The sequence below is a fragment of the Heliangelus exortis genome, chromosome 9 (genome assembly GCF_036169615.1).
Source record: "Heliangelus exortis chromosome 9, bHelExo1.hap1, whole genome shotgun sequence".
Taxonomy (NCBI): domain Eukaryota; kingdom Metazoa; phylum Chordata; class Aves; order Apodiformes; family Trochilidae; genus Heliangelus; species Heliangelus exortis.
The window spans coordinates 21,974,034-21,990,813 of NC_092430.1; the positions used below are offsets into that span (position 1 = coordinate 21,974,034).

Consider the following 16,780-nt stretch of genomic DNA (forward strand, 5'->3'; position numbering starts at 1 on the left):
CACAATTCCTGAAGGGTCAGGGTTTGTGGTGTGGAATCAGTTTCATCAGATTTAGTCTTACTGTTGCCACCAGACATTTTGTCAGCACTGATTCAAGTCAGAAGTTTGTTGTTTTGACAGAATTAGTGACAGACATGGCCCAGCTGCTAGGATTTGTGGTCTTGGAAGGCAAAAAATTATATTAGATGGTTTTATTACCAGTAGAAGATTTATGTTATTTATTGAAATGCAATGCTGGGGTGGACTTTTGTAAGCAGAGAACCTGCTAAACTAGAGACTAAGTAGGTTTTAATCCACTGTTTCTAAACACTGCCTGTCATAAGTTAGGAATCTGTCAAAGAGAGATAATCCTTATTTCTTCTCCTTATGAAGTTCACTGAAGCAAGATTCACCTCAATGGAGACAAAATGCAACAAAATGAGCTGAACTGACACAGAACTTGGCAAATGGCTCCTTTACACAGATCACCCAAAATGTGTTCAGACATAGAAAATTCTTTAGCCAAACCTCATTCTTTCCATGTTTTCCCCAAATGGTTTAACCAACAGGCAGCACAGGTAGGGACCAGGGTGAGATCCACAGAATGCAAGAGGGAGCTTGGCTGAACTATCCAGACCCATTGTACCAGATGGTACTGTATGGAAGCAGCACTGATCCTGTGACTCTGTTGATTTCCAATTAGGTTTCTAGTAATTAATATAGTTTGCAGGCCTTACATGAACTCTGCAGATTACCCATTCATGTAAATGATTAACTGAAAAGGGATTAAATCCTGGCATAAGTTCAACCAAAAAGAATTTTCCATCCTGAAAATCTTCTCCATCAGACTAGTATGTTGTAATTGTGAATGAAACATCATTTGTACTTGTGTAGTCCCAATTAAAAAAAGAGTAGCTCAGTTGTCAGAGTGTTAAAAATATCTGCATTGTGAATATAAATATATGTTTGCTGTGGTCTTTTAGTTATGAATTTTATGGAAATCAAAACGCATATCCACTATGAGATAGTTGGAAAAATCTACTTTTGAAAAAATCCCATTTTGAAAAATCCCATTGCTATGATTTTATAGTTGGTGAGGTAAATTCTGGCTTTGAAAAAATTAATGCTTTACAGTTCTACAGTTCATGTTTAGGGTCTGATGCTGGTATATACAAGGCTGAAGTTCTTACAATTCACGGCAACAGGGGCTGTCAAACACCTCTGCTTATGACCAGTTTCTTTAGCACCTGCACTTGCAAGATTTTCCTGACAATTGTGCAGCCCCTTCAGGTCAGGCTGAGCCCACCCTTGCATGCCAGAGTTTCATAACTTTTTTATGTTTAAAAGGGTCAAAGTACTCTGAAATACCAAAATCTTCCTCAGCTGCTCCACCCCTGAAAATTCTCAGTGAGTTCAGGGGTCTGTTTAAGCCTACTCAGAGGCAAGTGTGTTTCTGAACCCAAGGTTTTGGCTGATTTTGTATCTTCTCAGTTCCTCTTCAAACCTCTCCTGTGATCAGTCTATGGTTGTGCATAAATATGGAATGAGGGGGTTGATTTAGTTTTCATAGCCCAGTGAAAGGCATTTTCAGCACTGGCCTTGGGAGCCACTGCAGGCTGATGGGCTATTAAAAGCAGAAGGTCAAACATTTATTTTGTGGGAAATGATGAGAATACTCAGATAGTTTGGACCAAATTGAACCCTCAGGCATACACACTGGTCTCAGTGCAGGAAAGTCTGAGTTTGCTCCAGGGAATTATCAGTGTTGCAGAATATTTCTGAGAGTATAATATAAGAAAAAGTCTTTATCCAGATGGCAGCACACTGCTGAGCTGGACCTGGAAGCCCAGGTGACATTTCCTGACCTAGGTTCTGCAGAGCACTTCCCTCTGTATCTACTCATCCATCCTCAGGGAATGGTCCTTCCAGCCCATTGTGTGTGCAGTCTCTTCTGAAGGTTTTTGTCTGGCCCCAAAGCTAATCCCTGCTGCTCTGTGAATTCCCTGGGTGTCAGGAGAGTCAACATCAAGATAGTGGGTGACACAGATCCTGGGGTGCTGGCAACACGCCCTCAGTGCCAGCTGAAGGCTTCTCAGCTGTGTAGGCAAGACTGAATTTTGTTGCTTCAGTGATAAGGGGTCAGAAATGGGTCCAAGCCAAAGGATGAAGGAAAGGGACAGAGCAGGAGGATGGAGGGAGCTGTGGAGGGCATGGTTTGATGTACATGGCTGGGAAAGATGAGGGCAGTGAATCTGGTGCTGGAACAGGCTGCTCTTTCCCTCCTTTCATTTGGCAGCAGCTCCTGGCACGTGTGTTCTGAGTCAGCACAGCCCAAGAAGCAAGGCAGTGGGCACTGGCAAACTCAGCAATGGGATAATAAGCAGTTTTCCACCTCCAGCAATTTCTTGCCCTGTGCAACTGCCCACTTCACCTATGCAGCCAACAATAATTTGAGCAAGAGAAGCCCAGGGAGGCTGCTGCAGGCAGTGGCAATCGTGCAGAAGGGGGAAACAGCAGCAGAGATGTGTGGTAAGAAAAGGAAGGAAGAATGCCTTGGCTGTGATTCTGTCTTCTTCTCCCACACTGAGAACAGTGGCTTCAGTGGGTGTGAGCAAAGCTGGGGAAGGGAACTACCTTAGGTAGGATCAAAGAAGGGTCAGTGTGTTTCTTCATGCTCCAGGACTCAGAATATTAAAAATTCCTGCTAGATAAATATCCAGAATCATTAAATTCTACATAAAGATTGGGCCAAGTGCCCCTGTGGTATAGCTGCAACCACTGTATGACAGCAAGGATGGGTTTAGTCCAGTGTGTTTGGGTTCTGTATTACTCTAAAGAGATGCTTGGGGTTTTGTTTTTCCTTTGATGGATAGCAAGGGGCATCCAAAACAGAATTGCTGCTTTGCTTGGTATTCATTGAAAGAGACACTACTAAAGGGAGAGGAAATCCCCAAAATGATACTCAGTGATTAAGTACATAGAATATAGGATTTCAGTGTTTGCAAATCCTTTTTTTCAAATGAACTTGTGGCACTAATCCTCTAATGGCATTATTTCTTTGGAATATATGCCGGATTAAGGAGTCACAATGAGGCAAAGTACAAAAATCCACATTAATCTCTCACCAGTGGATGCTGCGTGGGATGCAACTTGAACTATTTTGTTCCAAAATTGGTTCTGTTGCTAACCTTACCCCAGGTCTACACAGGGGGGAGAACAGATATAAACAAGTGTGACACTGAGCACTTGACAGATGGTCCCAAACCATTTAACTGGATAGAAAGGGGAAGGCATTTATTATTTTTAAACTCCAAAAGCTAAGCCTGCCCCATGCTGTCCAGGATATACTGCAAGGAGCAGACTCTCAGGTCTGTGAGACAGGAGCAGGACACATGTTCAGAAATATTCCAGGGAGGAGACAACAAATGACACAGCAAGGCACAGTCTGGCAGCCAACAGGGGCATGGCTGGGCCTGGCCATCATCTTATATTGCAAAATAATGCTCCTGTTTTCAGCCCAGTGCAGCCACCCTGCTCTAGTTACCCTGCTTTATTCTGGGGTAACCCTGTGGTCCTCTCTTCCTTCCTAACTGCTGTAAAAAAGGTCAAGGTTTGCTTTCTAGGAAGAAGAAACTTGGTCACTGCAAAACTGCATTTCTGTTCTTGCTGGATTACAGGGGTGCTCTGATGCTGCCAGGAGGTGTTTCCACTATCACTGAACAGCCTGAAGTGGGGAAAGAATTTCTGAGTGGGCAGTGCATCACCTAGCACACTGATGTCCCACAATTCAAGTTAGCTCAGCCTGACCACTGTAATCAGTGCTTAACACTCTTAAGGACTTCCCCAGTTCCAGGGAGCAGAGATTATCAGATACTCCCATTCTACATTCTCATGGAACTGCAGTGGGCAATGAGTTTCTGGGGCCAGCAGAGCCTGGCACATGCTCACAAACACGGTTTCCTTGTCTCTGTTTCATCGCTGGCACTCAGTTGTTATGCACAAGTAAAGCTGAAAAAAAGGTATCAAACCCAATGAGTTCCTTTCCAACAGAAATGCTTGGGATTTTCCATAGTCTGCAGAACTGTGATGCCTGACCCCGTGAAGTAGTGGATCTACATCTATAGTGAGATGCAAGTTTCAGAAATTGGGGCAGAACAGCTACTCCTGGTGTCAGAAAACCCTAAAACCAACTTGGAAATCCTTTCTGTTTGTTAATAAAAATGTGCTTTCCATTCCTGCAGGGAAGGACACTTCATTGCTGCATTTCCGTGCATTTTTCCTACTGTAAACCTTTCCCAGCGTGGTATTTCTCATGGGCAGGAGGGATTCCCTGATGTTCACTCTGGGTTTTGACTCTCTTGGCCTTACCCTGTTAGCTCCCAGCAGCACCTCGTGCCTCATCCCACCCTGTCTGAATTGTTTGGATGTTGACACACTGAGCCAAGCCCATCCTCTTGGCTGCTGTCTGCTCAGCTGCTTTCAGAGCAGTCATTACATTTGTTGACCTGCTTTAGCATTCCCCACCGAGAGCACTCCAGTCTGCAGGTGTCTGCAGTGTAAACACATCAGCAGAAGGTCTGTTGGATCTCAGGAAGTATAAATTTTATTGCAACAGGGGCAGACAAAGGTGAGCAGGAAATGATAGGTGAAATGGAGAGTTTGCCATGCGAAGGGAGACAAGAAGAGTTTGGTTGGTTTAACCTACAAAATTAGACCTCAGAGATTAAAAAGAATCATCAAAGTTCAAGATTCAGCATAAATGGCTGTAATTTTAAGCTAGAAACTGTAACATTCACTGTCATGGAAATCAGATCCTAGGGCAGACAAACAGACAAAGCAAGATACAGTGCAGCTTGATGTATGAAATGATAATTACATCATAATAATTGCATTATAATGTTGTATCACTCTGTTGTCTACAAGCAGATGTGCTGGATGATGGAGTGGGACCTCTCTTCTCATGTCTCCTGTTGCCCTGAACTGAGCACGAGTGCATTTGTCCTATATTCCTTTTTCTACCTGAGCCATTCTATGTCCTCCTGACTCCACGGCTTTGCTCAGCCTCCAGCAGTATTTCTGAGCAGTATGGACAAAAGGGGTGGGAAAACAAAGAGCTTTTCTTCAGGTCGTTGTGTAACCTGATCTAGAAGGTGACTCAGCCTCTTCTGAAACCACAGCTGTTTCGGGAGGTGCAGTGCTTTGCCTGCAGCGCCCCAGTCTCTGCTGCAACTTCCTGATTTCTGCCTTGTGAGTGACCGAAGCTGGGACATGAGCAGAGCATTTGAATGGACTTCCCAACTCCATCCCCACAAGAGAAGCCAGGGCTGGCTGACACTGGGGGACAGTGCAGAGGAACAGAGGCATCAGGAAAGAGCCCACTAACCACTTGTGCAGAGCTGCTCTGGTCAAGATGATGAAGACAGAAACTCTTGGAAGAAAGCTATGTGGAAAGTCCTATGAGGGAAAGAAGTGATATTTGGTGTGCAAGCCCTGAAAGTGCTTCAAAAAGTGAGTATGATCCTCAAGGCTACCAGTGGAAAAGACAGGTATATTTCTTTGTCTGTTTTAAATAATAGCAGTCTACAGCATGAAAGCACAGCCAGGGTGAGTAGCATTGCTGTGGAGCTCAGTAAATGGGTGTGTTTATCTTCATACATGGTTTTGCATAATTTTTGTACAGCTTTTGGGAAGTAGAGCTTTTGAGACTAGGACTTCAAACAGAACAGGGACACCTCAGCCTTGCTTTAATGTGGCCACAAGACTATGAACTGAGCTTGGGGTTTAAATGATAGGGGAAGCAGCAGGTCCAGGACTCACTGGCCAGGCAGGATGGGCTCAGGGGGTGATACCTGCACCACTGAGAACTGGGACCATCTGCTGTGCTAATTCTGAACATGACCAAATCTTTTTGAAGGAGGAGAAATGAGTTCAGAGTCTGTTCTACTAAGCAGAGCTTTTCTGATACTAGCATGGAGGGATCTGCTGTTGTGAAAGAAGGTAAGCAAGAGTAAACATTACTAAAATGAATTCATTTTATGTCTGCTGATCCCCTGAAGATGACAGTGAGAGCTGCCAGGATGAGCATGAAGATGACACCCAAAGAGTACCCCGTTTGACTTTGTTATGAGACAGTTCCAAGGGAAGAGGTCCTCTCTTGGAAGAAGACAGCAGCCCTCAGACATGAAAAGATTCTTCAGGAGCCTTGACTTTGGGAAATCTGAAGGCAAAGACAGAAGGGAAACTGAGGAAACAGAAGTAAAGGGCTCAGGAGCTGATGATCAGAGTGAGAAGCAAGATCTTTCTGTAGAAGGTAATGCTGGTACAATAATCAGGTACATGTGCATGTGTATATATTTTAATTTCAGAGAAAATCAGTTGCTTTTCTTTCTAGCCAGAAGTCTGTATTTTGCTGCCTGTGGTTTATCCTTCAGCCAGGATTTGCTTCTGATAGGAACATTATCAAGGATGTGCCCTCTAATTTGATAAGTGCCAAGCAAGGAGTGAGATCCATGTTGCTGAGGAGGAATAAAAGTTTTAGGTGAGCTCTCCCATGATCTCCAGTGTGAGAGGTCAGTGCTGGAGCCAGCTCATTAGTGGCAGAGCTTTGTTGGTTTCAAAGCCAAGCTTGGAGCAGTAGCTTGGCTTGTTGTCAGGCTCTGCCCACCCTGCTGCTAAAGCAATCTGAAAAGAGCAAGAGGGATGCTGCCTGCCACTTGACACTGGGGAGGGGAAGGGAATAGAAATCCATCATATGTGTTATTTTGTGCACACAAGAGTATTTTTTAGGTCCACAGCAAAGAAAATGGAAGCTACTTCTAAAAAGGAGCTGGAAGGTGAGGTTTAGAACCTCATCATTTGTCCTGAGAGCTTTGGGTGGGTTTGAAGGCAGACACTGAGAGTGAAATTGATATTTTGAGTAAATTTTGACTGCTTTTTTTCAGCTATAGGAGAAATTTCTGATTTGTTTAAGGTGTTAGCAATGAATGTCAATGCAATTTTCCTTGTTGTCAAACTGCATGGACAAAGAAAGTGAGCCAGGGCTGCTTCATGTCCTTGACAAAACGTCCAAACATCCAGTCACGGGCATAAGGTAGTGGTGAGATGTGCAACTTGAGATTCCTTCCATATCAGAAACTTTGTAGTGATCTGATCTGTAGTGATCCTGTCACACAGGTCCACACTGATAAAGCAGAGCCCAGTTTACACATTTAGTTAATTTCCTAAAGTCTTCACCCAACAGGACAGGTTTTGCAGTTGTGTTAACAGCAGGGGTAACCAGAGCCCTGTTTCTTTGTTATTCAGATGGACCTTCACATCCCATTCCTGAAGTGCAGTCACCATCTGGTGAGCAGAGATTTAACCAGTTCATGCAGAGACTGGGAAAGAAACCCAACAGCAAGAATCTGGATCTGAATAATTGTGCATTAAGTGCAGCAGATGTAACAGAGCTGGGTAATACACATTTTATTCAACCAGTCACTTCATACATTTCTTTAAGTCTTATTTTTCCTATACATTTGTTCACCCTCCTCTTTCCCCTTCCCCTTTTATACAGGCCTGGCTTTTTTTACCATTTCATTTGGTGGTTCCAGCCCCCTGCGAAATGTTAACTAGCAAATTATCTAAATCATGTGATATAGACATAAATATAAACATCAGGTGGCCCAAGCAGATGAATATCCTTGCACTCAAACTACAGATAAGGAAACTGAGCTACAAAAGCCATTGTCATGGCTTTATAGTTCTGTACTGGTTGTAGAAAGCATCTCTGTATTAAGCTGTACTGGCATCCAGGGTCTGCAAATACTGTCCAAACAGAATATGGTTTTTTATTTTTTTTTTTTTACAGCTTCTTTGCTGCCATTTCTCCCAGAGCTGGAAGAGATCAGCTTGTCCTGGAATGGTTGTGTTGGTGGCACTTTGAAAGCTCTCACTGTTAATTTTCATGGTGCAAACCTGTTAAAAGTCCTTCGACTTAACAACTGCAGGCTGTCAGCTGAGGATGTCACCTCCTTAGGTACAGGGTTTCATTTACATTTGTTTCCAGGCAGCTTGGGTCCAATCCAACACATTTCTTCCTACATCCTCTCTCTGCTGCTTCCACACTTGTCCATGTGAACTCCTGCTGTGAAGCAGTAGAAAGCACTTGGGCTTATGAGTGATCTTACACATGTGCAGGTTTTTTCTAGGAAAGGTTCAGAAATTAAATGAGTTAGATGGTGGCAGCTCAGAAGCAGGTCATGCTATCTGCTGGGGAGGAGAAATGCATCTCTACAAAAGTTGGTGAAAATAATTGGCTTGCTTCTGATGAGGTTTCTTCAGAAATAGAAGAAACTGAACACAGGAGTTGAATTTTCAGTAACAGTTTAATGCCCTTGGCATGTGGAATAGCAACAGTCAGTTTGCATTGATTTTTGACTGTGATTTTGAAAACAGGATGTGTATTTAGGCCAACACTGCCTGTTTGCCTCTCTCTGTATCTATCTGTGGAAATGTGGCCACCTGTGGACTCAGTGCATTCTTTTTAAAAATCAGTACCTCAAATATAACCATAATAGCAACATCTCCTCTGTGACTGCTCAGAGCTGTGGCTCTGAGAGGTTGTAGGAAACCATTCCTGGAGTTATAGACCTTTATTTATCTTCTGGGTGGAAAAGCCCCTATGTCAAACAGAAACAGGCTGTGCTGCAGAGGCAAAACTGTCTCTGCTGCAGTGCATTGCTCAACATTGAAGGCAATAATTCAAAAGAAACACAAAATAAAATTCAAAAGAAACAAAAAATAAAAATTTAGACAAATCCTTTTCTCTCAAAACTGGGTATTCACAACAACAGAAATAATTATTTTTCTGTTACAAATCTTGTGAAGAATTAATTATGAAAACACACTGACATGAAAGGGTTTTATTATTAAAGTGCAATTCTCCCTTACTGGGTTGATGGTGAGACTCTTAAGTGAAAAATTTGTTTATGACACTTTGAAATTGGATTTGCATATGGTCTGATTAATTGATCTTTCTTGGGAAAGAGTTTATGCAAATATACATCTGCCTCCCTCCTCTACAAAGGAAGTTGGATTTTGCAGTGGGGTGTTAGTGTTACACACAGAAGCCCTGATGCAGTTCACATTGCCAGGTGTGTCAAGCTAATTTTTCTGAATGCAATAAAAATCAGTACTGTCTGCCTTGAAATGCTGGGAAGGTTGGGTTTGGGTTACAACAATGCTCATCTGCATTCCTCATGGGGTGAGTCAGAAATTCCTGTCAGAAATGAAACTTTTTAAGTTTCGGAAATAGCAGTGAGAGGGCTTCTTTCATCTCATCCAAAATAACCTGGTGACACAGTACAGAGGATGTTGGGAGTTTGCCAGATAAAGTGGAGCAGAGCTATACAGGACAGTAAATTCAGTCACTTCTATTGATTTCCCTATAGACCAAACTTTCTGGGTCTTGGTGCAGGTCTACAATGATGGCCAAGCAGCCTGTGTGTATGTGTGGCAATGACTTGTGATCTATATTGCTCCTCAGACAAGGTGAGAATTTATAAAACATTGCTCCAGTAGCAACAAAATTTATGGCATACACCAATTCTCCTGGCAGGCTGCTCAAAATATAATACTTTGAGAATTAAGTGGCTAACCTTCCTCTTTAATATTTTCCAAACCTGTATTTTTGTCTTGAACTGAAATTGATACCTGGAATGAATCATCTTAGATTTCGGTTACAGGAGAGGCATTTGAAATTATTCCTCAGCTTGAAGAACTGGATTTATCATGGAACAGTAACATAGGTGGAAAACTATCACTCCTGACAAAAAAACTCCAGAAGGGATGCAAGTTAAAATTTCTGAAAATTACAGACTGTAACCTGACAGCAAAGGATGGAGAATCCCTTGGTAAGTGTATCCATATTGCTGGACTGAGACTGGCTTCACAAAAATGTAACCTGTTTTACTTAGGTTATGAGTGTAGTGAGCTCAGTATTAGTGGAAAGTTAATTTGGTTTGGGCTCTGCATTATGGAAGTATTTACCACACAGAATTGAGATTTAATGCACAATTTGTCAAAGGAGAAAACTGTTCTCTCTAATCATGTGGGGTAGAATATCTGCATCTAAACCACAGTCTTGCTGTGTCAATGGTCCAGAGCTGCTGAATCCTTTGAGACCCCAGAGCAAGGAATGTGTGCCAGAATTTCCAATATTTATGGCTTAAAATTAAGCAGCTGGGTATGTAATTAGCCATGGGGTGGGAAAGAAGGCCCAAGGGACAGGAGTTTAGGCTGAGTTGGCAACCAGTAGGTATCCTGTATCCCTCCCCTCTTTCCTCTCACCATAACCTAGTCCTGTGTGGTCTTTTGATCGGACTCTGTGTTTTAAAAGATATTTTTTCCCTAAAGAGAAGACTCTGTGCTCTCATCTCTATGACTGGAGATGGTCTGGTAAGCAACTTACAGTCCTGCATATTTTCATTAGAAATTTTTCTTTCTCTTTGTATTCCTGATTTTTCTTACTGTCTTTGTATTTTTTCACCTCTACTTTCATACAGATATTTCCCTGCTTTTCTTGATTCCAATCCTATCTTTGTTTTGATGTATTTTTTTTTTTTAGAACAGGAATTTACCAAGTGTAAGCCACCCATGCAGGGAAACCCAGCCTACATCCTCCTGTTTGTCAAGGTTCTATACTTTTCTATGGTTCATCAGTGTATATTCCAAACATTTACCAATTCTGGTTGTATTTTCTTTTTTTCCCCAGCTGAAATTCTAAATGTGATCCCAAACCTTGAAGTATTGGACCTCTCTATCAACAAACACATCGGCTGCAGCATGAAGATTATTGCTCAGGAGCTGAAGAGTGTGCCAGGCTTGAAGGAGTTAAACTTGCACATGTGTGGATTAAAGCAAGACAGCCTCCAGGGCTTAGGTTAGACTTTATGTTCAGAAAGACTTTCATTTGGAATAAATTGTACATCTGAAAGCCATTTAAGAGAGGCAGTGAGGTGGGATTTTGCTGATGGTCTGGCAGTGTTAATGGGCAATGGTTATTTGCTGTTTGAGGATTGATAAAAGACTACAGAGGCTGTCAGCAGGAGGAACATTTATCTTCCCTGAGCTCAAGCATGTGAAAGTCAGTGGGGAGAGTCACCATCCACTCATTTATCTGAAACACATCTTGGGGCAGATTAATAGCTTTCTGGACATGCTTCCTCTCTCCCCAGACAGAACACAGACAAGGGCACAGACAGGCTAGCTAACTTCTAACGAGCTAATCCTGTTCTCAGAGGGGAATCCAAACTCACCATTATCACTTCATGAGTGTCCAGTGAAGTTGTATGAAATGGGTTTATTATCTGAGTCTCTACCTAGTGGAGGTCTTATCCATAAGACCAACAACTGGTGTTAGTTAGTCCACCCAGTAGTAATTGCAGCAAAAGGCTAAGGATTGAATGGATCTAGGGGATGAGCTGGCCTCACCTTCACCTGCTCTTTTTGAGAAGAATGGAGTTGCATGGATGGGGAAGCTTTGGGGTATTACTGAATGTCTGCTGTGATTATACACTGAAGCTTAGCCTAAGAGCATTGCCTGCTGTACCTTGTGCAGAGTTTGGTGCTGAAGTAAATAAATGCTAAAGCCATGACCTGTGCTGTTGTAGCAACAAGTGACCAGCCTGCTCCTTTTGCCATTTCAGACACTGCTTTGCAGCACCTCTCTGAGCTAAGGAAGTTAGACATATCGTGTAACAGAGAGCTTGGTGGTGGCTTTAAAGACTCAACAACTCATTTGGCCAGCTTGAAAAATCTTCAAGTCCTTGATCTCCACCAGTGCTGGGTAACAGAAGAGGACACGACTGTTTTGTGTAAGGACAGGTTGAGGAAATCCATTAAGAATGTAGGTTTTGGCTTCTGAAAATATCCCAGAGGTGTAGGACATTCTGCCTGCCCTGGTCTAGCAGGTCTCAGTACACTTTCATCAGGCAGTTCTGGAAGTGAAGTGAGGAGGACAGCTTGGCTGATATGGAATGGTTTTCTTGCTGTATTAAAAGAAATCTTATAGTGTCTGTTCCCTTGTGGAACGAAGGAGCTGAATCTGCTATGATTCCATCCCATAATGGGAATGTAGGAACTGCAACCAGGCAGTACTTTTTTTGATAATCAATAATTTTGGAAATACCCAGAGACAGTTCCCACACTGGTATAAATTGGCATGGATCCAAGATGTGTGTGGGCATTATCTGTGTAAGAGCCTAAAACTCCCCTGCTGAAATTTAAATCAAGTAGAGAGTGATGTTAGGAGGTCTGGCATTGCTGCTGCTGTGTGCTTTGCAAAGAAGCTGAACACTACAGACTCCAGATTGAATTGATCCAACTCATAAATACATTTCCTATTCAGTAGTGGGACAGCTTATTTTTCTGTGTGCATTATCAGAACTTTTTCATGTGGGTGTTTACAAAAAAATCCTATATTGGCCACATCTTATTTTCCAAATAAAGAAGATAATTTGAAAAGCTGTTGCTGAAGCAGTGGGAAGTATTAACTGTCAGTAATAGCAATCATAATTTATTTTTAATTTCTCGACCAATAGAAAAGAATCACATTCATATAAAGGAGTCCCAGTTAGCAGTGAAGACATTTGAAAATAAGCTCCATCTCATTTAATGTTAAATTCCCTTCTTCACCTAGAAACTTTCAACAGGAAGTCCTGTTCTGACAGCTTTCCATGCAATATGTAATACCTAATTTCTTAAGCATTCCTACTGCAAATGACCAGGCTGTTTATGAAATAAAGCATTACTCACCATAAATCTGAGTGTCAAAACTTGTCCTTAGCTTTCAGCTTGATTTATAAAGAAAAGAAATTATGTCAGGCAAATATACAGCTACATATTTGTTCTGGATTTGTGACTGTCTAATAAATATTTTATGTTTTCTCAGCCCAGGTGATACCTTTACTCTCCAGTCTTCAAGAGCTGAATTTGTCTTCGAATAAAAATATAGGAGCCTCATCTGATCCTCTTCTGGGCAGGCTCAGGTTTTTACCAAAGCTGAAATCTGTGGCCATCAGCAACTGTGGTTTAGGAGAAGAGTCACTTTCATCCCTAGGTAGGAATGCTTTTTTTTTTTTAAAGTGTGTCTATTCTCTGGGTATCCTGGGACAAAGCACTTCATTCTTCTTTGGCTGAACACCAAAGGTCCCTGGTGGAGAAGGCTGTAATGGAACCAGTGCTCCCTGGGACCTGGTTGCAAGGGAAGATCATTGTCATCCTCATTATGCCTGAGTGGATGGAGTCCTTTTAGTCCTTTGTCTGATACTGAGCTTTTGTACACTGCCTAATTTTGGAAAAGAAAGCAAAACATGATTTCCTATTATTCTGTAATTATAGTTTGGTTGTAACCCTGCATTTGCAGTTCAGTGGGTTGAAGTTTTGGCTGAAGGTTTTTCACCTCACTGCAGGTGAGAATTCCAGTAGAAACTTTCTGAGACAGAGTGAAGTGTGAGGCAGTGGAGGGACAGGGGCAATAACTGCAGTAATGGAAGAGATATTGCACAGCCATGAGAAGTCCAGTTTACCACAGGATAGGTAAACTCAGCCTCTTTTGTCTACTTACTGCAAATCTCAGTGGATTAGCAGCTACACTGTCCCTTTGATGGATGTTCCATATGGCACATGAAATCTGAGTGCAGAGAGATCTGTTGGTTACTGTGCATTGTGCACTTAGGACAGATTTTGTACACTTTCTAGTGACAGGGAAACCTGTTGTAAAAAGGGACTGGCTTCAGCAGAAGCTGTAGCAAACTAAACTTGGTCTGAGGTCCCTGCAGGAAGAGTACTATATTTATTTAATTACAATTATGTAAGAGTGACATCATGGAAATCAGTGTTGTCAAAAGATGTAGAGCATTTCACTTGGCATGGTGAGCTGACAGAAAAAAATTGCTGTATTTAAATTGAAATAAAATGGTTTCAAAACAAGCTGGTATAGTGAATTGGCTTCAGTGTTACAAGGTCAGGCCAATAACATAAACAGAAAGACAAGAAACCTCTCCAGAGTGTTGTTAAAGGTTTTGTAAGCAAGGTCTTTTTACATTCTTTAAAGATCACAGGGGATATTTTTTGTGTCTGGCTTTTATTAGGATAAAATAAGTAATTCTAATCACAGCTCAGCAGCCTGTTAGGAGCCTATTTACAGGTGAATTGCCAGGGAGGTGTCTATTGAGGCCATGTTGTTTTCTCTTAGTAAGCAGAAGTTGCTGGTCTTAATCTTTTCAGCTGAGGCTGCCCTTCACCTTCCTGAACTGGAGATATTAGACCTTTCTTGGAATAAGTGCGTTGGTGGGAACCTAAAGCTGCTTTTGGGAGCACTAAAGCTTGCAACGAAGATTCAAGTGTTAAGACTGAGCAGCTGTAACTTGGTGGCTGAAGATTTGGCACTTCTAAGTACGTATAACATGGTATTTACTTGCCAGGGCATTTAGACCACAATTCAGAAGGGACTTGTTCCATGGGCTGAGAATGTTTTTGCATAAATCAAATGGAAAGATGCAAAATACAGCAGTATTTTTTCCAGAAAGGGTAAAACCCTTTTGCTGAGGACTCTGTGTCCTGTACCTATACGGTGCAAAATCTGAAAAGGATAAAAATGTACAGAATCTTTTAGCAGTTTTCTCTATTCATAGGAAAATGCAGCACCTAGAAAATTCAGCTTTTATGCTTGTGTTTTGTATCAAATATTTAAAGCTGCCTCTGAGGAGTTGTATTTTGAGGTTTGTATTTTTTTTTTTTTCTTTATTGCTGGTTTTGTGTTCAGGAATTTATGTGAAATGTACGTGTTGACATCCAGTAATCCAGCAGCTACCATCTCTCAGTCTACTAGGTGTGTTTCTGGAGTCAAACTATTATGGGAGAATTAAACCAGAAATATTTAAGCCCACTTCTTAGAAGCTGTTGAGAAATACTGGAAAATGGGAATCCAATGATGGAATAAATTCTAGGATACTTTAAAAAACCCTGTTTGTATTATAATCCTCCCTGTGAGCCTGACTCATGGGTTTTGAGTGTCTGAGATTGGCAATAGCTGTGTGGCAGCTGTTGAGGTTCTGTAATCTGAAAGCTGATGAGATGAAGCCTGAATATTTTTGACTCCACAAACATCACCCTTGATGGGTGTCTCCTTTGCCAATCATACATTAAGGACTACAGTTCCCTTTAGGGTATATAAGGCCCATTACCTCCCCACAGTGAGGTGGCTGCTGTAATCATGCAACCTCATCTAGTTTTGCTTTCCTCTTTCTAAATCTCCCTGTAGAGTCTCTCTGCCTATTTTAATTGGCACTTGATATAACCTCTCTCCAGCTGACTCAGAGATTTTCAGCTTCCCATAAAACGTGATGCTTCTGTTCCTTTTGAATTGCCTGTGTTTTAGATGTTGTGCATTCCTTCAGCTGTAATAAAAGGATCTTTCTGAGAAACAGCAAGTGCTTTTCTGCTGCTGAGGAGCTGAATCTTGCTGCTTGACTGCTGAAAGGCCTTAAATAATATGGTATTATTTAAAAAGCATTTAAAGCAGTTGCCAAGATGAATGAGTAGCCCTTGTGTCTGTCATTTCTTGCAGCTTTACTGATGCAGGATGGCCATCTAGCCAGATTACAGAAGCTGGATTTGAGTTATAACAACACCATCTCTGATGAAGGGTGGGCTGTTTTCTGTCAGGGCTTAGCACTATTCAAAGAACTCTCTGAGCTGGATGTCAGCCTTCGCCCATCGTCCTGCCGGGACTGTGGGACGTGGTTCAGTGACTTGTTAGCAGCCCTGACAAAGCTGCCTGCCTTGGCAGAGCTGGGAATGCAGAGATGGGGCCTTTCAGAATCACAGCAGAAACGACTGGAATGCTTTAATCAAGACAACAAAAGAAACATTCGTTTTGACTGCTGATGGAAGCTGAAGGTTTCTGGGAAGGCCTTTCACAAGAAGCACGTGAACCAAGGATTACATCTCTGATTTAGGAGACTGCCCAGTTTTTAGTCATCTCCTCTCATGAGAGCTCTTGAAATAGTTCCACAATTATACAAAACTGTTATTTAACCTTCTTCATGCATAGATCATTCTGTATAATTTAATTCCATTTAATTCTTCCAGAATCTCTGGGCCTTGCATACATTACTGTGTACACTTAATCTTTGTGTTGTGAATACAGCCATGACTGCTGTCAAAGGGCAAGGATGATTTCAAATGGACACACTGCAGGTTTGCCAATGAAGGAGGTGGCTGGGGTGTGTGCTGGTGCAGGTGGGTGGGCAGTGTGAATGTGGCCTCATGTATAGAAGAAAAATGCCTGACATGTGAAAAAATTTGAAACCTCTGTTATTCATATTTTAGTTTCTTCCTCGCCAAAACCTTTGCTTCTTTGTGAATGCATTAAATCCACAAAATTCTGAGATTTGGAAGGCAGCCCAACAGCTTGGGATGAGATACTAGTCCAGTCAGGAGAGTACCTCAGCTCTGGCCCTTGGTGCCATCTCAGTGTAGATGAGTCCTGTATGCAGAAGCAGTATAAAATCAAGATAAGAAACAGGTGGTGTCGTTGCAGGTCTCAGGGGGTAAAGGAAGTTCTCTGGCAGGTTAAATCAGAGATATGTGCTGCTACCTTAGCAAGGATTTTGGATACAGAGAAATTCATAAGTATTCTGGATAAAGCTATACAAAGACTTCAGGATATTTCAGGGATGCTCCTTATCCTGAGCTGTTTCTGCCTTTACCAGACAGGGTTTTCTTTACAGACTTTTGTGACATACAGAAAAACCCA

At 42.0% G+C, this 16,780-nt stretch overlaps 1 protein-coding gene across 1 annotated transcript; it reads left to right on the plus strand.

Annotated features, from left to right (window-relative positions):
• Positions 1-5,948: 5,948 nt before the first annotated feature.
• Positions 5,949-16,115, plus strand: LRRC31 (leucine rich repeat containing 31). The gene is given in 11 exon segments (XM_071751511.1): positions 5,949-5,976; positions 6,036-6,071; positions 6,074-6,289; positions 7,282-7,431; positions 7,829-7,996; positions 9,705-9,872; positions 10,733-10,900; positions 11,667-11,834; positions 12,911-13,078; positions 14,248-14,415; positions 15,590-16,115. Coding segments are annotated over 11 exon segments (1,758 nt in total). The 3' UTR covers positions 15,910-16,115.
• Positions 16,116-16,780: the final 665 nt, after the last annotated feature.